This window comes from Gossypium hirsutum, chromosome A09, assembly GCF_007990345.1.
Source record: "Gossypium hirsutum isolate 1008001.06 chromosome A09, Gossypium_hirsutum_v2.1, whole genome shotgun sequence".
NCBI classification, from domain to species: domain Eukaryota; kingdom Viridiplantae; phylum Streptophyta; class Magnoliopsida; order Malvales; family Malvaceae; genus Gossypium; species Gossypium hirsutum.
This window is the reverse complement of record NC_053432.1, coordinates 70,130,398-70,152,178: the sequence shown is the minus strand read 5'-3', so window position 1 is coordinate 70,152,178 and position 21,781 is coordinate 70,130,398. Positions and strand designations below refer to the sequence as shown.

General features: G+C 34.5%; 1 protein-coding gene and 1 long non-coding RNA gene across 2 annotated transcripts; one reads left to right on the top strand and one right to left on the bottom strand.

Moving 5' to 3' along the window:
* Positions 1-11,064: 11,064 nt before the first annotated feature.
* On the bottom strand, positions 11,065-12,483 carry LOC107890098 (uncharacterized). The gene is made up of 2 exons (XM_016814609.1): positions 12,034-12,483; positions 11,065-11,943 (listed from the first exon to the last, which is right to left on the bottom strand). Exons 1-2 carry the CDS (start codon positions 12,481-12,483, stop codon positions 11,065-11,067), a joined length of 1,329 nt encoding a protein of 442 aa, XP_016670098.1.
* A 4,730-nt stretch (positions 12,484-17,213) lies between these two features.
* LOC107890315 (uncharacterized) lies at positions 17,214-18,127 on the top strand. The gene is made up of 2 exons (XR_001681915.2): positions 17,214-17,521; positions 17,804-18,127. It is a non-coding gene; the product is annotated as an uncharacterized lncRNA (long non-coding RNA).
* The last annotated feature ends 3,654 nt before the right edge of the window (positions 18,128-21,781 follow it).

Genomic DNA, 21,781 nt, shown 5'->3' with positions numbered 1-21,781 from the left:
CTATGCTTACTTCAAGCCCATTTTCTTATATAAATATTTCATCTTTCAACTATGAGCCATCACTTCGTTAAAGTATTTTCCTAAAACTTTCTTGTTTAGTGACCCTTTGCACCCTTTCTAGTTGAATCATCACAATAAATCATCTCAACCCATTATGTAACTTAACTATTATGAAAATTGATTATAACATAAACCCCTCTTTTTTTTCACTAATGCTATAAAAATATAAATTACAACATAAAACCCATTTTTTTTTAAAAATGGATAAAGGGTCAAACTGATCAAGCTATCGATTCATCTATTCGTCGATTCAATTAAAATCTTATTAAAATTTTAAAAAAATCATGTTCAATCAATTTAACCGCCTGATTCAATTAATTTTTTTCTAATTTAATTGGTCTATACCAGTTTTTGGGTCAATTGATCCAAAGCCTGATAACATACTCATTTCATTTCAAACAGCATTGCATAAAACTATCTAAGTTAAATATAAGAAAGACAACATTTGTTTAATTGTAAAGTATCGCATGAAATTTTTGAGGTTTAATGTTTGAGTCCCACTCTATGTAAAACCATGTAAGTCTTTCCCCGATTTTATTTTAGTTTAAACCAATGATGTGTTGATTTTGTTCAAATTTATTATTATTTTATGTTTGAATATATTTTGGTTACCAATCCACTTGTGCATTCTTATGTATATTACAGCAACGTATGACATAATTATAATGTAGTCAATATCACACTGATGGACATATATTTTTGTTCTAGTATTTGTGTAAATTGGTGTGAGTGTATTTAGGTGTATCATTTCGGATTTTCCGATGTTTTAAAATATGTTCTTATATATTATTTATACATTCAAAAATACTTCAATTACATTCATAGAAATATATTTACATGCAAATATAAATTTTAAAATTATCAATTAAGTTTAATAACTTAATTAAATGATTATATTTTATTTTTCAATATAATTATAAAAAAATTAGTTAAAATAAGTATATTAAAATCTTATACCAATCAATATGAGCCGATGAAAGTCAATATTAGACGAATTAAATTAAAACACACGAAGCACACAAAAATTTGATGAAAATGAAGTTTATATTACTTGATAATAATTTAAAATCAGAACTATAATTGTAATTATTACAAATCATGTGATGTCATCATTTCAGGCTATCACAATTTCAACTCAACCCATCATAAATTCAACTTGAGATATAACACTTTATGATTGGTCCTAAAATTTACGCAGTCTATTCTGAATTTTGTGAGTGCTAACCCATTTATTCATTGTTGTTTGATATAAGGAAGTGAACTATGTAGCTGATATTGCATGTTGTATGCCCCCTTATTGGGATGAACATTTTCCTGAGTTGCTGTTATCGGGTTTTCAATGGAAGGAAAAACAATTTCGTTGGTAATATTAGCCTCAGAAATGTTGGCACATAATATCCACCGTAGTACAATTGTGCAAAATAATGCTTTGGTAAACAATACGTCCATCGCGGGCGCTTTTAGCTGAAAAAGTTGTTGGACCTAATGCTTTTCACCCGTTGATTCTTTGGTGGAAACTATTTAAAACATAAATTGGGATAATATAACTTTTGAACCTTGAACTTGGTAATTATGTTTATTTTGGTACCTAAATTTGACAATTAGATTTATTTTGATCCTTAAATTTGAATTTTATCAAGATATGACAATGTGACTAGTGTTACTGAAATAGGATTGGATTAGTCTATCAGTCTGACTGGATCAAGAATCAATCAGTATAACAATCCAAACAAAAGGGTTGAACCAATCAAATTGATTATCAGGAACCGATGTTCTGACCGTTTCAACTGTCAATCCAGTTATTAAAAATATTGGAATTTAAGATTGTATCACATCACCATCTAAAAATGTATATAATTTTATTTAATTTTCAAGTGATAATGTAGCAAAATCTCAAAGTGCTACATCATCAAAAAATTTTATTTTTCAAGTTTAGGGACCAGATGAAACGAGTTGTCAAGTTCAAGCGGCAAAGTGGACTACAAAGATACAAATACCAAAATGAATCTAATTACCAAGTTGAGGGTCAAAAATTATATTATCCCATAAATAAAGAGACATCTATCTATCCTTTCGGCTTTGGGCTCAAAATGGATAGAATAGACTGGATTAAGCAGAGATGAAAGTGAAAATTTCTGCTACAAACTATTTAGTAGCCCATTGTATTTACATCCAAACAGCACTTGACTTATCCAAAAGGGATACCAATAGTGTTAGTTCATCTTTTTTCATATCCAAAAAGAAAAAAACACCATTTCTATTTGTAAGAAGAAATGGTATGAAATTACGATTTCATATTATTTTTATCTCTTTTTATTGGGAAAATGATAAATCAAATTTTTACTTTTAATTTTCAGCAATTTTTTCTCTCGTTTTGCATTGGCAACTGCATTTATGATGCAAATAAAAACACTATTCTATTATTTAAAAATAATGTTTTTTTATAATAAGAATAAATCAATTTTAAATAAATTTAAAATAAAAATTCATAATTTTTATTTATAAATTACGTAAATAGTACTACAAAATTAGTTTGTATATACCAAATAAAATTGTAATAAATCAATATGAGAAACTAGATTTTAAACCAAATAAACAAAAATAAATTATAATAAGTCTACAAATTTTGGCTTTATTTATCTAAAATAATAAAAACAAAATGCAAATAAAAAAATTGCCCAACATAAATGTCGAAACCATTTTTATTTTGAAAAACGGAGGTCGACTTTAAAACGAAAATGGTGTCGCCACCAATCCTTTTTGTTTAGGTGTGATCGGGTCACATTGTGATCGATCATTTTAATAAAGCATTTCGGTTTATTAAAACAACGTTTTTGGTCTATGAAAAACTAGAAAACAGATTCAGGAGTCAGTTACGCGCGAGGAAGGATTAGCACCCTCACAACGCCTAAAATTGGTACCGTATTGATCAATTAACGTCCTAATGTTGAAAATTTGAAAAAGATTTTAAAACACAATTCTTCTAAAACGTTTGGATAACTTGAATTGGATATTGAGATTCTCTCGTTTAGAAGGAATAAAATATCATATCCAGCACGATAGGACACAACATTTCAAACCCTCGATACAAGATCATCTTATAATTTCCAAAACTCATGCATTTGAAATTTCAAAAAGGATATTTGACTATTTGGCCAAACAGTAAATCGAAACCCAACACGATTGCGCACGATTTATCGAACTTCTAAATACTGAATATTGCCTCATTTTAATTTAAGAAAACATGGATGAAATTTCAAAAGGAATATTCCGCATTTTAATCGAATGAAAAATCGAAACCCAGCACGATTGGGCACGATCTCTCAAACTCTCCAAATTCGAAATATTGCCTCGTTTTAATTTAAGAAAGCATAGACGAAATTTCAAAAGGATATTTTGTATTTTAGTCGAATGCAAAAAAATCGAAACCCAGCACGATTGGGCATGATCTCTCAAACTCCCAAACACGAAATATTTCCTTATGTTGAGGGGGCTCAAGTTAACAGTTATAAAAATCGTGTCAAAATATACTTGTTTAGTTTGTTCGGAAATAAAAGACAATCAACATTTAGAGAATATGAGAATCATAATCATGATGCATTAGCAAGAAATACAAGCATAATTACTTGCATGAAGCAATAATAGGTTGCTATAATATGAAAATAAAAAATGACACATAATACATATATAAAGCAATATGAAAATTTGGAACCGACATAACGCAAAACAATATAAAACCTATATGAAAAAATTCCACAAAGGAATAACACAAGCTAGAATTCGAAATACCTTATATGTACATAAAACTGATAATATATAAACGATTATTAAATTATATACTATGCACGAAGAAATTCGAAATAAATAACATATAACATAATTTCAAATAAAACCAATTAATTTATCTAACGACATATATATGCAAATGAAGAAATAATGTAAATAATATATATACAAAGATATTACTATATGAAAATAAAATAATCAAAATGTACGATCAAAAAAAATAGGATCCTTAAAAGAAATTATGCATAAATAAATTTAAAAAAGGGGGAAAATATATAATAAGCTTAAGGGAAAAATATATGTATATATATATAACATAGAACAAAACAAATTTTAACATAGACTATATATATACGAATAATATAAGAGTAACTTTAAAACAATATGACATAAAAGAATCTTTTTAAAATAATAAATATATAATTAAAAATAAATAAATACCAATAAAACACCAAGTTGAAATGAGGTAAAAATAAATTTTAAAAGAATCGGAAAAAAAAAATTAACCATTGAAATGGAAAAAACAAACTTAATTGATATAGAATTAAACTAAAATGGATAAAATAAAACATTACAACAAAACTAAGGGCTAAATCGTGATGTGTGCGAATACACAGGGATTGAAAATGCAAATGTTCTAAATCACAAAACATACTGCACAAGCGCGGACTAAATTGAAATATCGCGCAAACTTTAGGGAGAAATTGAAAAAGCATATCAAGTTAAATTGAAGATGACGCAAAATAGGAAGGACTGGACGTGCAAATTTCCCACTTAAGGGGAAAATGCGCGTGTACTAAGTCAAAACACGCAGATGCTTTCATCCCCCCCCCCCAAATGCTGTTTCAAAATTAAATGCCCATTACTTTATTTCCTTTTTTAAAACATTAAAAAAAATCTTTAGAAAACCCAAATTTTAACCCTTGTTTTAAAAACAAAAGCCCTAAAACTTAAAAGTGCTTTCTCCTTTCCTCCCCTATTCGGCCGGCGTCGCCTTCATCAGAGATTCGGCACGCCCAGGCCACCGACGATGCAAGTTCGACCCCGGTAAGTCTCCTCTCTCTCTCTTGTGTTATTTAAAACTGTTTGTAAAAAAACGAAAAGAAGTAATAAGGAAATAACTGTGAAAATGAAAAAAAATAAAAAACAACCTTTTAAGCTTTGAATCTGATCTCTGATTTCTATTGATTTTCTTTGTGTTTTTCTCTTATATTTGTATCTATCCAAAAAAGGGGCATTTTTACACTCGGTTTGATTCAATTTTATAGCCGAATAAAAAAACTAAAAAATTTCTTTGCTGCTCTTTTTGCGCTTGTTTGCAGGTGCGTGGTAGGAGTAGACTCTGATGTGGAGGCGCGAGTGGCACGGCCCATGGCGCAGAGGGCTGCTTGACGTGCGGCACTCAGGGTTAGCTTGCGGCACTAAGGTTGCTGCTAGAGTCTTTTTTTTTGCTGTTGGGACTTGCTTGGGGGTTTAGGTTATTGGGCTTAGAGTTTTTTTTTGGTTTTGGGATTAGGCCCATGCAGACCATTTTGGTCTTTATTTTTGTTTATTTGCTTCTGGGTCTTGGGCCGGGCAATTTTGGGCCATAACAGCTACCCTTCTTTGTTCGTTGTCGTGTAACAAGAACAGAGAAAAAACTTCAAATGGGTCAATTTTGCCCGGTCTTGCCAAGGTTTGACTTTGTGATGCTCCATTTCTTCATGTAACCTCACTTTAACCCACTGCATCTTCAGGGGTATAGGAACCCGTCTTCGATCTGTTCCACTACTGTTTAGGGGAGATATGTATTTTCCAGCCTGTTACCCTACTGCTTAGGGGGTTAAGGCTTGATGTCTTTGATCTGCTCCACTACTGTTTAGGGGAGATCTGTATTTTCCATCCTGCTACCCTACTGCTTAGGGGGTTAAGGCTTGCTGTATTCGATCTGTTCCACTACTATTTAGGGGAGATCTGTATTTTCCAGCCTGTTACCCTACTGCTTAGGGGGTTAAGGCTTGCTGTCTTCGATTTGCTCCACTACTGTTTAGGGGAGATCTGTATTTTCCAGCCTATTACCCTACTGCTTGGGGGGTTAAGGCTTGTGAATTCACCGATGCCACTACACTATCCTCTGAGGAACGTGATCTGTAAAATTGGTTTGCTGTATCTATGCTTATGCCAAATAACTAGGATGCTATAATCGCAATGAATCAAATGCTCCTAACTAGATGTAATGCTTATGTCAAATAATTAGGATGCTATGATCGAAATGAATCAAATGCCCCTAACTAGATGTATCATGAATGACATTTGTATGAATGTTGATTGTCGTGAGAATGCCCTTTTTAATGTTTAGGTTGTTATTGCTTGTTGTTTGTTATTGATGTATTTCTTTTCGTTCAACTGATATCTTTAATAGACATCTGAAGCAATTGTCTTAACTTAAACTTCTTACTTATCAAGTAACTCTAACCCTTAAGCTTGGCGGGTTCTGAATAATTGACCTGTTTCGGGTTCTTGCACTACTTAGAAGCTTCTAGAGTATTAGGCAGAACTCCTTTTATGAAAGTGTTATTAGTCCATTAATCAATATTTCAATAGGAAATGCTTGAGAAAGATTATCAAAATGGACAAGATGAAACTTTATTGAGAACGAAGCTCTAGGTAGAAAATTAATTAAGATAATAGATTTTGCTAAGGTACAAAAGATGTATAAAATGAAAAATAGGTGCCCCGGATATCGTAGCATGAGCTTCTTTATTCGGACTGTTCGAAAACCATTGGGAGCCAGATATGTGTTTAGGAGGTCCGAGGTATTTCGTTGATGCCCCAAGATGTAATGTTCCTCCTTCTTGTTAATTCTAGTAGAACAAGACCATAACATGCCCTACATTTGATCAAAATTTGAGCTGCCCTTTCTTGGGTTTTCAACTCAAAACCCCTTTGGTCTCAAGGCGCCCTTTGCGGGTTTTCACCTTGGCCTCTCTATTTTTTTTTCAGAGCGTCCTTTGCGGGTTTTCGCCTTGGCTTCTTCTTTTTCAGGTGAAGTATTTCTTGACCGAATCTGAATTTACCGGGTTGGGAAGGCTTTTACCATCCATTTTTGCTAATATCAGTGCCCCTCCAGAAAAAGCCTTCTTCACTACATAAGGTCATTCCCAGTTTGGCATCCATTTCCCTCTGAAATCTTTTTACATAGGGAAAATCTTTTTCAATACCAAGTCCCCTTCCTGGAAAACTCTTGGGCGAACTTTTTTGTTGAAAGCTTGCATCATTCGCTTCTGGTACATTTGACCATGACGGATAGCCTTCAGCCTCTTTTCTTCTATCAAGTTTAGTTGATCGTACCGGGATTGGACCCATTCTGCTTCGTCCAGCTTCAATTCTAATAAAACCCAGAGAGAAGGAATCTCGACTTCAATAGGCAAAACTGCCTCCATCCCATAAACTAACGAGAAAGGTGTTGCCCCAGTAGAAGTTCTGACCGATGTTCGATAAGCATAAAGGGCAAATGGTAACTTTTCATGCCAATCCTTGTAGGTCTCAGCCATTTTCCCCACAATCCTTTTTATATTTTTATTAGCCGCCTCAACTGCCTCATTCATTTTCGGGCGATATGGTGACGGGTTGTGGTGTTTAATTTGAATTGACTGTAGACCTCCACAATCATGCTGTTATTTAAATTTATCGCGTTGTCAGATATGATCCTCTCTGGCATGCCATAACGACATATGATTTCTTTTTTCAAGAACCTGCTGACCGCCGACTTCGTGACGTTGGCGTATAAAGCAGCCTCCACCCACTTAGTGAAATAATCAATGACCACAAAGATGAAACGATGTCCGTTAGAAGCCTTCGGTGAAATCGGCCCAATGACGTCCATGCCCTACATTGAGAAAGGCCATGGAGAAGTCAAAACATGAAGAGATGAAGAGGCACATGGATCTGGTCTCCATAAATTTGGTACTTATGGTATTTCTTGGCATAGTTGATGCAATCTCCTTCCCTTGTAGACCAATAATACCCGAATCTCATGATTTGTCTGGCCATTGTGAACCTATTTGCATGCGTCCCGCCGACACCTTCATGGACTTCTTCTAGGATTTTCTTTGCTTCAATAGCGTTAACACATCTTAGCAGCACTTGGTCTTTCTTTCTTTTATACAGGATTTCCCCGTCTAAGACATAGTCACCGGCCAGCCTCCTCAACGTTCTTTTATCATTTTCAGTTGCCTGATCAAGATATACACGATTTTTCACATATCGTAGAATGTCCTGAAATCAAGGATGATCATCCATCTCCTCCTCTTCGTCGATATTACAGCAATGAGTTGGGGCATCACAAATACTCATCTAGATCGGCTTTATTTCCTCTTATTTATTTACTCTGATCATGGAAGCTAATGTAGCCAGGGCATCAGCCATCTGATTTTCATCACGTGAGAGTAATGAAAAGTGATATCATCAAAGACCTTGATTAAATCCAGAACCAACTCTCAGTAGTTGATCAACTTTGGTTCTTTTGTTTCCTATTTACCTTTGAGCTGATAGATCACTAGTATAGAATCCTCATACACTTCTAACACCTTGATTTTGCGCTCTACGGCTGCACGGATACGTATGATACATGCTTCGTACTCTGCCATATTATTTGTGCAATTAAAATCCAATTTGCAAGTGAATGGATAATGATCTCCACTTGGGGATATCAGGACTGCCCCAATTCCATTACCAACTATGTTTGATGCTCCGTCGAAATTCACTTTCCAAGGATGATTCTCTAGAGTGTCTTCTTGGGTAGTTGCCACATACATTAGATTTTCATTGGGGAAATCAAAGTTCAAAGGCTCGTGATCTTCTAAATCTCTACTGGCTAGAAAACCTGCTATTGCACTCCCTTTTACAGCTTTCTGGTTCACATAAACTATGTCAAACTCGGAAAGCAAAATTTGCCATCGGGCCATCCTTCTACTCAGAGCGGCTGACTCCATCATGTACTTAAGAGGGTCTAATTTTGAGATTAACCAAGTCGTATAATACAACATGTACTGCCTCAATCTTCGAGTTGTCCAAACCAAAGCATAACATATCTTCTCAATTAGCGAATATCTCATCTCACACTCAGTGAATTTCTTACTGAGGTAGTATATCATCTAACTTTCTTTCTTGTCTCGTCGTATTGACCAAGCACACATCCTATTGAATGGTCAAATACTGTCAAATACAATACCAATGGTCTGTCTGGGCTAGGTGGCGTTAACACTGGGGGATTGGACAAATATTTTTTTACCTTATCGAAGGTTTTCTGACATTCACCATCCCACACACCTGGGTTGTGTTTCTTGAGAAGACGAAATATGAGATCACATTTCTCAATCAGTTGTGAGATAAACCGGCAATGTAATTTAGTCTTCCCATAAAACCTCAAACTTCCGTCTGAGTGTGTGGCGGAGGCAACTGTTGTATAGCTTTAACTTTGTCAGGGTCGACCTCGATTCCTTTTTCACTGACGACAAAACCAAGCAGTTTTCCTGATCTAGCCCCAAAAGTACATTTTGTTGGATTGAGCCTTAGCTGGAATTTTCTCAGCCTCAAGAACAATTTCCTCAAGACCTGTATGTGTTCTTTTTCTGTTCAGAATTTTGCGATCATATCGTCAACGTAAACCTCAATCTCCTTGTGCATCATGTCGTGAAATAAGGTTAACATAGCTTTTTGATACGTTGCTCCCGTAATTTTTAACTCGAATAGAATCACCTTATAGCAAAATGTTCCCCACAAGGTTATGAATATAGTCTTTTCCATGTCTGTAGGTGCATCTTTATCTGATTGTATCCAGAAAAACCATCCATAAAAGAGAACAATTAGTAACCCGCCGTGTTATCCACCAGCGTATCGATATGGGGCAGCGGGAAGTTATCCTTTGGGCTGGCCTTGTTTAGGTCTCTATAATCCATACACATCCGCACTTTTCCATCTTTCTTAGGGACGGGGACAACATTGGCTACCCATTCCGAATAATTCACCACTTGTAAGAACCCAACGTCAAATTGTTTCCTGACTTCTTCCCTTATTTTTATTGCAACATCAGGTCTCATCCTTCAAAGCTTCTGTTGAACAGGCTTGCACTTTTTTTTACAAGGACTCGATGTACTGCAATGTCAGCGCTTAGCCCGGCATATCCTGATATGACCACGCGAAGACATCTTTGAACTCTTGTAGTAGTTTAATGAGGTCTCGCTTTGCCTCCTGGATTATACAAGTTCCGATTTTCACTTCTTTCCCTTCTTCCAAAGTAACATTCTCGGTTGTCTCTTTATAGGGTAGAATCTGTTTCTCTTCCCGTTCTACCATCCTTAACAAATCTGGAGATAACCCATAATCTTCGTCATCTTCGAAATTCTGAGATCCCTCTAGACATATATCATGCTCAAAAGAAGATTCTCGGTCCATAACAGCGTCACTCGTGTCATTGCTATCTGGGGACCTATTGTAACACGAAAGAAATATCCAAAGAATAAATCTAAGAGTAGCTTATTTGTACGGCATAATTATGAATGTAATGAGACTATGAAGGAATATTTGCCCAAAATGTGATTCAAAAATGCATTTCTTATTAAAAATAAAGATGTTTGAACATGAGTCTATTTCACAAAAGATTCTTATTGTTTCTAGACTTAAAACAATAAGTGTGTTCTGAACGTTACTCTGTATTAGCTCTAAGAAATACAGGAATTTCTTCCATGGTCTAATTGTTTAGAACACTGCCAGTCTCATAAGGGCGAATGCCTGATAAGTCTTCTTCCATCACTCCCTCCTCAGATAGGGCGTTGATGCTCAAATTGCCCATCACATCTTCAGTTGTCCCTTCTTTTGTCATCTCTGATTCAAGATTAATAATTTCTCTTAACACGAATATATTAGATATGTAGGGAAAGGTCATCGACTCCCACTTGATCTCTGCCCCACTCAATCATGCTCTTCATCTATCCTGATTCCTCTCTAACTCTTCCTTCATTTGTCTGGTGTTTGGCCTATACCCTATACCAAAATGATCCCGCTTGCTAGTTAAACTTGGCACTTCGACCCGTCCGTAGAGGTATTTTTTGAGTCCCCTTCCAAACAATGCCCTTTTTCTTACATCAGTCATAAGCCCATCCTTGTAGCTTCGGATATTTCTGGCATTGGGATTTTGCCTTCTTCGATAATGAAAGACGCATTAACAAATTCCAATGACTAAAAAGAACACTCAATTACTTCATTATCGTTCTCGATGTACGACACGTTACTAGTAACAGATACGATAATGTCCTTCTCTGCATTTATGGTTATCAGCCGACCCTCCGTTACCAACTTCAACTTCTGGTGCAATGATAATGGTACCGCTCTCGCTGAGTGAATCCAATGCCTCTCTAGTAAACAATTATAAGAGGGCCTGATGTCCATCACGAGAAAGTCTACCTCATACATGTTGGGTCTGATTAGAAGGAGGATCTCAATCCTACCCACGGTGCCATCGAACGCTCTTTCTATGTTCTGGCATGTCTTCATATGAGAGCTATCTATAGGTAACTTGTTCAATGTAGAAAAGGACAAGACATTCAGTGCCGACTCATTGTCAATTAATACCCCCGATAGTGTATACCCTTTGCACCGGGTAGTGATGTGTAGAGCCTTGGTGGACCCCATGCTTCCTAACGGTATCTCATCATCGCTGAAAGAAATGAAGTTATTGGCACTTATATTGCTGAAAAGACGGTCTAGCTTGTTCACCGAAATGTCTTCAGCGACATATATTTCATTCAACACCTTTATCAACGCATTACGGTGTACCTCTAAATTTTGAAGCAAAGCTAGTACCAATGTGCTTGCTGGCTGCTTGTGTAACTGTTCCAAAACACTATACTCACTGTGTTTTAGGAATCTTAAAAATTCTTTAGCTTCATCCTCAGTTACCGGTTCATTAACCAGTAGTTTTGCCCTCTCTTCCTCCTGTTCAAACATCAAAGATTTCCCTTTTACAGGCTCGGCTTTTGTATCTTGCGTGTTGACCAAACTCCCCTCTTCTGATGATGTCACATTACAATTATAACTCCAAGGCACCCTTTTGCTATCCTTGTAAGGAAAAGCCACGGTTTTTTAAATCACAACTCTTAGCGTCATTCTTGCTCCAGCTTCATTGATTCTTGGTCGTGAAATGATCACCATTGGGTGATTGCTATCATAGACTCTCTCTATCAGCCCCTTCTCTGAGGTGCATACATCTTCCTCCTCAGCAAACTCAAAGAACTCTAGCTCTTTATTGTCCATTAGACCCTGTACCAGAGCTCTGAATTCATCGCATGTTTCAATCTCATGGTTTTCGTCTCTTTGAAACTTACAATAGTTCCCTACTTCTCGGGATTTGCTCCCAAAGTCTCGTATGATTAAACCTCTCTCCATCATCTTCTTCAAAACCTCCCTCATCAAGGTTCCCACTTCTGCCACATCCAACTTAATTTTTTTCTCCTCACTATCAGTTATTGCGTTTACCTTATTATCAGTATGATTAGGTAACAGATTTCCTACTCTAAGTGCATCGTCAAACTTCACAACTCTCACGTCAACGAGTCTTTCGACTAAAGAAAGGCAATTCTCTATCAAGTGTTCCACCATTCCCACATGGTATTCACATTGAGTACTTGCATCATACCATTTGGGATATGGGGGCTGCAACGACTTTAAGAAGACAGGGGATACGACTTGTGCATCAAATAAACTTTTGCACAACTCCCGGTATGTTATTAGAATAAGAGTAAACCAGAGTTTCTCCGTGTTTTGTTTTGTATTAGACTCCTGTCTTGACGAAGCTTGCTGGCCCGTGACCGTCGTTCTTGGTTGATTAACTGTGATTGGTTTTAAATGACCCATATTCACATTGCCTACCTCATTTTCTCTCTTCTTCGGGGCTAACCTCTTAGCGCTCTCATCAGCCTCTATCTTTCTACACCTTATCACAATTTCTACCATTTCACCGGACATCATTATGTTCATGAAACTCTTTGTCGCTCTTCCTAGCATATGATCTCTATCTCTGACCTGGTCTTGCGATCAACAGAGCTGTTCCTTCCACTATTCATTATTTGACTCAATGAATTTGATTCGAAATTCACAGTTCTGTAATGGAGACTCGAGCTCTTCTACCTTTCCTTTCAAATCCTCGATCCTGCTCAGGCTGGCTTATAATTCAATGTTGGAGTTGCACCCACGGTGCTGATGTAGTGCCTTCTCTAGCTGCGCTACTCGAGCTACTAACATTTCCTTCTCATCTTGGCCCTTAACCAAGCTCTTCTTTAAGGCGTTTTCCCGTGCTCGAGCTTCATGGAACCTCTTCTCCCACTGATTAACTCTAGCTTTTTCCTTCTGGACTTCTTGTTGCCACTGCTCCGAAGTTTTCCCCGATCTAGCTATTTTCATTGACACGCGCAACCTCTTGTAATTAGCCTTCAAACTGTCCAATTCTTCTTCGGCTTTCCTCTTTCCCTTCCTTAGCTTCTCGGCCTCGAGTTTCTGAACATCAGCATCCAACCTCAAATGCATCTTTTCCTCTTCCAATTGCTCCATCTTCTTTCCTAACTTCGAATTTCACTTTTCAAAGTCTTGTTTGATGATTTCTAGCTCGGAGGGGATTACTTGCAAGTATTCTTCCATCTATTGAATACCCTTTAAATTCGGCCCAGGGACATTATCATTGATCCTTTTACTCAACCACCCCCTGTATTCAGGAGTCGTCATTGATCCTATAGCCAATCTCTTCATCCGGTGTATCTATCTCCAGGCATCAGCAATCTCTCGAACTCTCTTCTTATAATGGTCCCCCTATACGAGAACTTACTCTGAGCTAACCCATGCATTATCTATATAAACTGTCTTGATCTGTATTGCCTCAACACAATGGGAGCATATCCAACGGCTCCCCAAATTTAAGGCAGAGTTATCCAATCAAAACTCCCACACCCATAGAGGATCTCATCGGGAATCCACCAAGGAACTCCCAACTCAACATCCTCCTCTTGAAGATTTCGAAGGATTGCAATCCAATTCTCTTATGATATGTCATCTCTCTTGGACGTAGCTGTTATTTCCTTTAGCGGGGAGTAATTCTTAGAGAAAACCCGATAAGAAACTTTTTCCACCTTCTAGAAGTAGCTATGAAACCAAACTAACAATAACTGTGCGCACCCTATAAATCTGCTTTCTCTTACTTTCCGACATGCACTCAAGGATCTGAATGTCTCAGCCAAAATTACTGGCACCGGTGTGGCTCCCTTGTTAAGTCGATCAAATAAATCGGCAACCGCTTCATCTATATGCCTTAGAGCTTTAGGGAAAATTACCAAACCATAGATACTCAAGGCGAAAAGGTCAACTTTCTTCTTCATATCTAGATGTGCAATGATCAGATCCCTTAAACTCACCCAAGGAATACATTTACCATCACTCTTTTGCTGAATTCGGGCTGTAACCCATTGTTCACTCATCCCGGTGATACTCATTAATTTCTTTACAAAAGGTGGAGCATTAGCTTCCTTAGAATAAACTCTATCGACTTGAACATTTGGACAATGAAGCAAAGCTGTATACTCCTCCACAGTAGGCACCAAGTCCACCTTGCCAAAAGTGAAACAACTATATGCGGGATTCCAAAACTGAGTTATGCCCCAGAACAAGTTCTTATCTACCTTGATGTCGAGCAGGTAGGGTAGGTCACCGAAATTTTGATAAAACAGTTGCTTAATCTCATCACCCCAACTGGCCCATATATCCCTTAATTTCTGGAGCTCATTCTGCGTCACGCCGATACAGGTGAAGTCCCACAATTTTGACGTATATCCCTCAGCCAAGCTATCCCCTTTCTCGTATTGCATCTTCTCTGACCATATAGGGACAGCCGCATTATCTTCTACTTTATCAATGAATTCGTTCTCAATGACAAACTTTCTAATTTAGTAATCGAATAGAAAATGACACCTCTTTAATATGAAATGACATGCAATTAAAGCAACGATAAAACAGAACAAGTCAGTATCAAATAATAAAATGAAAGAAATAAAGAAAATAATCAAACATCAATCTAAGTAATCACTAGGGTTCAACATAGCTCTATCTAAAGTGGGCTCTTATAGTTCACTATATGTGGCTCGGTTCTAAGAAAAGGGTACCTAAACCAACAGATTCCTCAACCCTCACCCATTATAGGCTCATGCGGATCGAGTTCAGTTCAGGGGAATATATTTCCCTATGGCCGTGCGGAGGTGAAAACCTCACGAAGACATAGGTACGAATGTATTCCGGAAGCAGTCCACTAGCCCATGCGAAGGTGAAAACCTCACAAAAGCATAGTTTCTCACTCCCACTTAAAAAGGTGCGACCACAACGGTCATGCAAGATGATGCGAAGGGATATATAAAAAAACAATGCAAAACACGAGTAAAATGACAAAGACCATAAAACCCATGACATGCAATAAAAGGAATGTATGTTTAAAAAACCAAACTTTTAATTTTTTACAAAAGGACAGAAAATAATCAATTTTACGGCTTGACTCTCTTATAATGTCCCAGTGGAGTCGTCAAGCTATCGAAACCATTTTTATTTTGAAAAACAGAGGTCGACTTTAAAACGAAAATGGAGTCGCCACCGATCCTTTTTGTTTAGGTGTGATCGGGTCACCTTGTGATAGATCATTTTAATAAAGCATTTAGGTTTATTAAAACAACATTTTTGGTCTACGAAAAACTAAAAAACAGATTCAGGAGTCAGTTACGCGCGATGAAGGATTAGCACCCTCGCAACGCCCAAAATTGGTACCGTATTGATCAATTAACGTCCTAATATTGAAAAGTTGAAAAAGATTTTAAAACACAATTCCTCTAAAACGTTTGGATAACTTGAATTGGATATTGAGATTCTCTCGCTTAGAAGGAATAAAATATCATATCCAGCACGATAGGACATAACATTTCAAACCCTCAATACAAGATCGTCTTATAATTTCCAAAATTCATGCATTTGAAATTTCAAAAAGGATATTTGGCTATTTGGCCAAACGGTAAATCGAAACCCAGCACGATTGCGCACGATTTATCGAACTTCCAAATACTGAATATTGCCTCATTTTAATTTAGGAAAACATGAATGAAATTTCAAAAGGAATATTCCGCACTTTAATCGAATGAAAAATCGAAACCCAGCACGATTGGGCATGATCTCTCAAACTCCCCAAATTCGAAATATTGCCTTGTTTTAATTTAAGAAAGCATAGACGAAATTTCAAAAGGATATTTTGTATTTTAGTCGAATGCAAAAAAATCGAAACCCAGCACGATTGGGCATGATCTCTCAAACTCCCAAACATGAAATATTTCCTTATGTTGAGGGGGCTCAAGTTAACAGTTATAAAAATCGTGTCAAAATATACTTGTTTGGTTTGTTTGGAAATAAAAGACAATAAACATTTAGAGAATATGAGAATCATAATCATGATGCATTAGCAAGAAATACAAGCAGGATTACTTGCATGAAACAATAATAGGTTGCTATAATATGAAAATAAAAAATGACACATAATACATAAAGTAATATGAAAATTTGGAACCGACATAATGCAAAAAAATATAAAACCTATATGAAAAAATTCCACAAAGGAATAACACACGCTAGAATTCGAAATACCTACATAAAACTGATAATATATAAACGATTATTAAATTATATACTATGCAAGAAGAAATTCGAAATAAATAACATATAACATAATTTCAAATAAAACCAATTAATTTGTCTAACGATATATATATGCAAACAAAAAAATAATGTGAATAATGTATATACAAAGATATTACTATATGAAAATAAAATAATCAAAATGTACGATAAAGAAAAATAGGATCCTTAAAAGAAATTATGCGAAAATAAATTTAAAAAAGGGGGAAATATATAATAAGCTTAAGGGAAAAATATATGTATATATATAACAAATATAAAAGAAAATATTTACAAAAAATAATATGAAAACAATAATGTAGATAAAACAAAACAATTTTAACATAGACTATATATATACGAATAATATAAGGGTAACTTTAAAACAATATGACATAAAAGAATCTTTTTAAAATAATAACTATATAATTAAAAATAAATAAATACCAATAAAACACCACGTTGAAATGAGGTAAAAATAATTAGAATAACCCAAAATATATATTTAAATAATTTTAAAAGAAACGGAAAAAAAATTAACCATTGAAATGGAAAAAACAAACTTAATTGATATAGAATTAAACTAAAATGGATAAAATAAAACATTACAACAAAACTAAAGGCTAAATCGCGATGCGTGCGAATACACAGGGATTGAAAATGCAAATGTTCCAAATCACAAAACACACTGCACAAGCGCGGACTGAATTGAAATATCGCGCAAAGTTCAGGGAGAAATTGAAAAAGCATAACAAGTTAAATTGAAGATGGCGCAAAACAGGAAGGACTGGACGCGCAAATTTTAGAAAACCCAAATTTTAACCCTTGTTTTAAAAACAAAAGCCCTAAAACTTAAAAGTGCTTTCTCCTTTCCTCCCCTATTTGGTCGGCGTCGCATTCATTGGAGATCCGGCATGCCCAGGCCACCGACGATGCGAGCTCGACCTCGGTAAGTCTCCTCTCTCTCTCTCTCTTGTGTTATTTAAAACCGTTTGTAAAAAAAACGAAAAGAAGTAATAAGGAAATAACTGTGAAAATGAAAAAAAATGGAAAACAACCTTTTAAGCTTTGAATCTGATCTTTGATTTCTATTTATTTTCTTTGTGTTTTTCTCTTGTATTCGTATCTATCCAAAAAAAAGGGGCCTTTTTACACTTGGTTTGATTCGGTTTTATAGCCGAACAAAAAAACTAAAAAACTTCTTTGCTGCTCTTTTTGCGCTTGTTTGCAGGTGCGTGGTGGGCGTGGACTCTGACGTGGAGGCGCGAGTGGCACAGCGCATAGCGCGAAGGGCTGCGCGACGTGCGGCGCTCGGGGTTGGCTTGCGGCGCTAGAGTTGCTGCTAGAGTCTTATTATTTTTTTTTGGGCTGTTGGGACTTGCTTGGTGGTTTGGGTTATTGGGCTTAGAGTTTTTTTTGGTTTTGGGATTAGGCCCGTGCAAACCGTTTTGGTCTTTATTTTTGTTTATTTGCTTGTGGGTCTTGGGCTGGGCAATTTTGGGCCATAACAATAAATGTGTGGGTTCTCCCTCAATTAATTAATTATTTAATTCAATGCTTATAATGATTTAGTCTACACCATCAACATTATATGTTAAATACTAAAAACGATGAATAAAAAGATAATATTTTATTGTAAATGAAAAAATATTTATAATATGATTTTATAATAAATTTATATATATCAAAATTATTTTTATATTTAGGATCAAATTTATAAAATGTGCAAACACTAAAGAGTTAAAATTGTTATTAGATCAATAAAAAAAAACTCACATCAACACTTCTGTTAAATTTCAAACGGTAGTTAACATTTAGTGGCAAAAAAAAATAATTTCAAATAATTTAGTGACTAAATAAAAAAATTAAAAGTTCAATGGCCAAAATAGAATACGAACCATAGTTTAGTGAACATTTCTATACTTTATACTAAATAATATATATAATATAAGTGGAAAATATTATGCATAAAATAATAAATAAAGTAAAAACATAAAAGTAAATAATTGATAATAAAATATAGTTGAAACTTTTATAATTAAAATTGTAAAATTATTATACAACTTATTAACTAAGGTAAAAAAAGAGAGCATATATTTATATAAATATCATAATTTGTATAATGTCTAATTGAAAATATATATTTATGTTAAAAATTAAGTTAGAAATAAACTAATATAAGTTTTAAAATTATTTTATTATAATTTTCAAGATTTTAAATAATTCAAATTTAAATGCATATAGAAAAATAAAATAAAGAAATGTTACTTATTTATTTGTATTGATATAATGCTTTAAATTTTAATAATTTTCAGTTATATTCTGAAAATAAATTTTAATTTTATATTGATGTAATATAATGGCTATTATTTTAATTATATTATGAAATGATAATATGACGAAATTAGTAAATATGAACACACTAAATCATAGGGCGGCTATGGACAAAATTTAAAAAAGATATGAAATCAAAACCAACACTAAGGATGGGACGATTCACAAAATCAATAGACCTGAACCGCAAGTCCAAAGGCAAACAATCCACCCACTTCTATGCTTTCTTCAACGATTCATTGGTGGCTTGTTAACCACCAAAGAATGGCGGCTAATGTCAATCAGACTCTCAATCCAAAGCGAGTGGATTAAAAAGCCAAAAAAGCGATTACATTTACCACTAATAGCTCCGCGCGATATATATATATTTAGGTAGCGCGAGGATTAAGAAATAGTCGCGCCATCGACGCGCTTTTGGGTGCCAACACTTCATGGCCGTCCTTTTCGGTTTGACCGCCACTTTGGAATCAATGATTTTGCATGTGCCGTTAACACCCATATTTCATTCTTTTTAACTTTAACCACACCATTTTTCCAATCCCCAATTTAGTTCAACTTATCACGATTTAACTTTAGGATAAATGTGAGAACTATTAAATATAATTAAAATTTCACGCATACAATTATAAATTAAATTAAAATTCATATAAAATTTTAAGATTTATTTTATTAACTTTTCATCATTTTAAATATGAAAACAAAACTTTTTGCATTTTTTTAATTTAGTTCAAATTATCATAAATCATATTTTGATAATTTTAAATCTCACTGCTATATGATTCAAACCTAAATTAATTTTTATAAAAAAAATTAATGGGTAGAAGAAAAGAAGACATGAATGGGGATGGCGATAAGTAGGTTGATTGGAATATAAATTATTGTTTGTTAAAATATAAATCCTTGATTTCAGTCACTCCAGCAGAGCAGAGTAGTTGAATTCAGTCCCGTTGTATGGACAAAATGCGTGGATTGACATCATCAATGTCGTGTTCAACTTTTAACTATAGCCGTTTCAAAATCGCGCGATCCCTAGCTGTTGTTTACCTGTACAATGTATCGCCCAATCGTACCCTTTGCCTCCAACTTTCATTACCCCTTAATGATGAGACGCTGGACATCTTTTCTATTTTTTTAAAAATAAATTACATGGATTCAGCTATAATAAATTACAAAATATTATTTAATTAATTATGGTTTGACTTTTTTTACAATTTTATTAAAACCCATCAATTTTTTTATTATTTTAATATAATAATAAATTTAACTTTAATATTTATATGTTATGTCAGTTTAATTATACTTAATTAATATAAATCTTTAATATTTATATATTGTCTCAGTTTAATCTTAATTCTAAAACATAAAAAAATTTAGAAGAATACATTGATAATTTTTTAAAAATACAATAAATATAAAAACATTATTAAAAAAAGGGAAGAACAACCTTTAGTCGATTTGCTAAAACCTTAGAAATAATTTTGTAAATTACCCTGCACAAGCTAATAAGTCAAAAGTTAGTCATATCATTAGGGTCCTTTATCCTAGAAATGAGGACGATCATCGTATCATTAAGACTTGAAATGTCCTTATTATTGTCTAAAAAATCACGACAAAGAGTAAGAACGTCTTTACCTACCACATCCCAGTTTTCTTTAAAAAAAGTACCCGAAGCCCGTCAATACCAGGAGCTTTACGGGGGTCCATTTGATTGAAGGCTTCAAGGATCTCATCATCCATAATTTGCCTAGCTAGAATGTTGTTAACATTCTGAGTGACACTGCTTTGAATGTAATTCAAGTAATTATCATCATGATTGGAAGCCTCCGATTTAAAAAGATTGTGAAAATAGTTCCAAACAACCTTACAAATGTTATTCGTATCACTCACCCAATTACCATTTGAATCCTTGAACCCCGCAATTTTATTTTTCTTTAACTTGCTAGTTTCCCGAACACGAAAAAATCGTGTATTTCTATCACCCTCTTTAAGACATTGAATAAGCGATATTTGAGCCCAGTAGCTTTCCTCTTTAGCATAAAAATGCCCCAGCTTGATACGAGAAATTTTCAACATATCGACATTAAACTCTATATAAGAACCATCAATGAGCTTGTCGATCCGAGCAACCAGCTGACGAATACAATTTTTCATTCTTCTATATTGTCGATGTTGCCAAGGGCCAAGCCCTCACGTGTAACAACCCGTTTTTAGTGAAATCGAAACAGTGGTTTCGGGACCTCAAATCCGAGTAAAGAAGAAATTTTATTTTAATATTATTTCATGATCTGAATTATGATTAAAACATTACATTAAAATTTCATAAAGAAATTTTACTGATTTTATGTCTAATTCGATAAAAAGGACCAAATTGCATAAAATACAAAAGTAGAGTTCTAGTAGCTAAAGGGATAAAATAGCTACGGAATTCAAAATTAGAGGTCTTTTTATGGAAATTACACCATTAAGTGGAGTTAGTAAATAAGTATGATGATTCATCCATGGAAAATCTAATAAAGAATTTACTAAATTGGAAAGAAAAAGATGAAAAGATGATAAATTAATAAAATAAGAAAATATCATTATATTATCATCTTTCCCAAATTATTTTTGCATGGAAACCCTAGTTAGAAGAGCTTGAAGGTAGCAAACTTATTTGGCTCAATTAGGTGAGTATTCAAGTCTCGTTTTTAGTTATTTTTATGTTTCCAATATCGTAAAAAGCTTGATTTAGCTATCTTGGGAATTAATTTGTAAAGTTATCAAGGTACTAGGGTTTTTCCATGGATGAATATAGATGAATTATGAAATTTGTGGTATAAAATAAAAGGTTGTTGATAGATAAACAACTTTTGTAAAGGAAATTTTGATGAAAACA

Bases quoted from the DNA above. Each gene is read 5' to 3' on its own strand.
- LOC107890098 (XM_016814609.1), bottom strand. From the start codon at position 12,483: ATGGTGGAACACTTGATAGAGAATTGCCTTTCTTTAGTCGAAAGACTC. The intron at 11,944-12,033 runs GTGATCATTTCA...TTTCCTTACAAG, and splicing joins ATGATAGCAATCACCCAATG to GATAGCAAAAGGGTGCCTTG.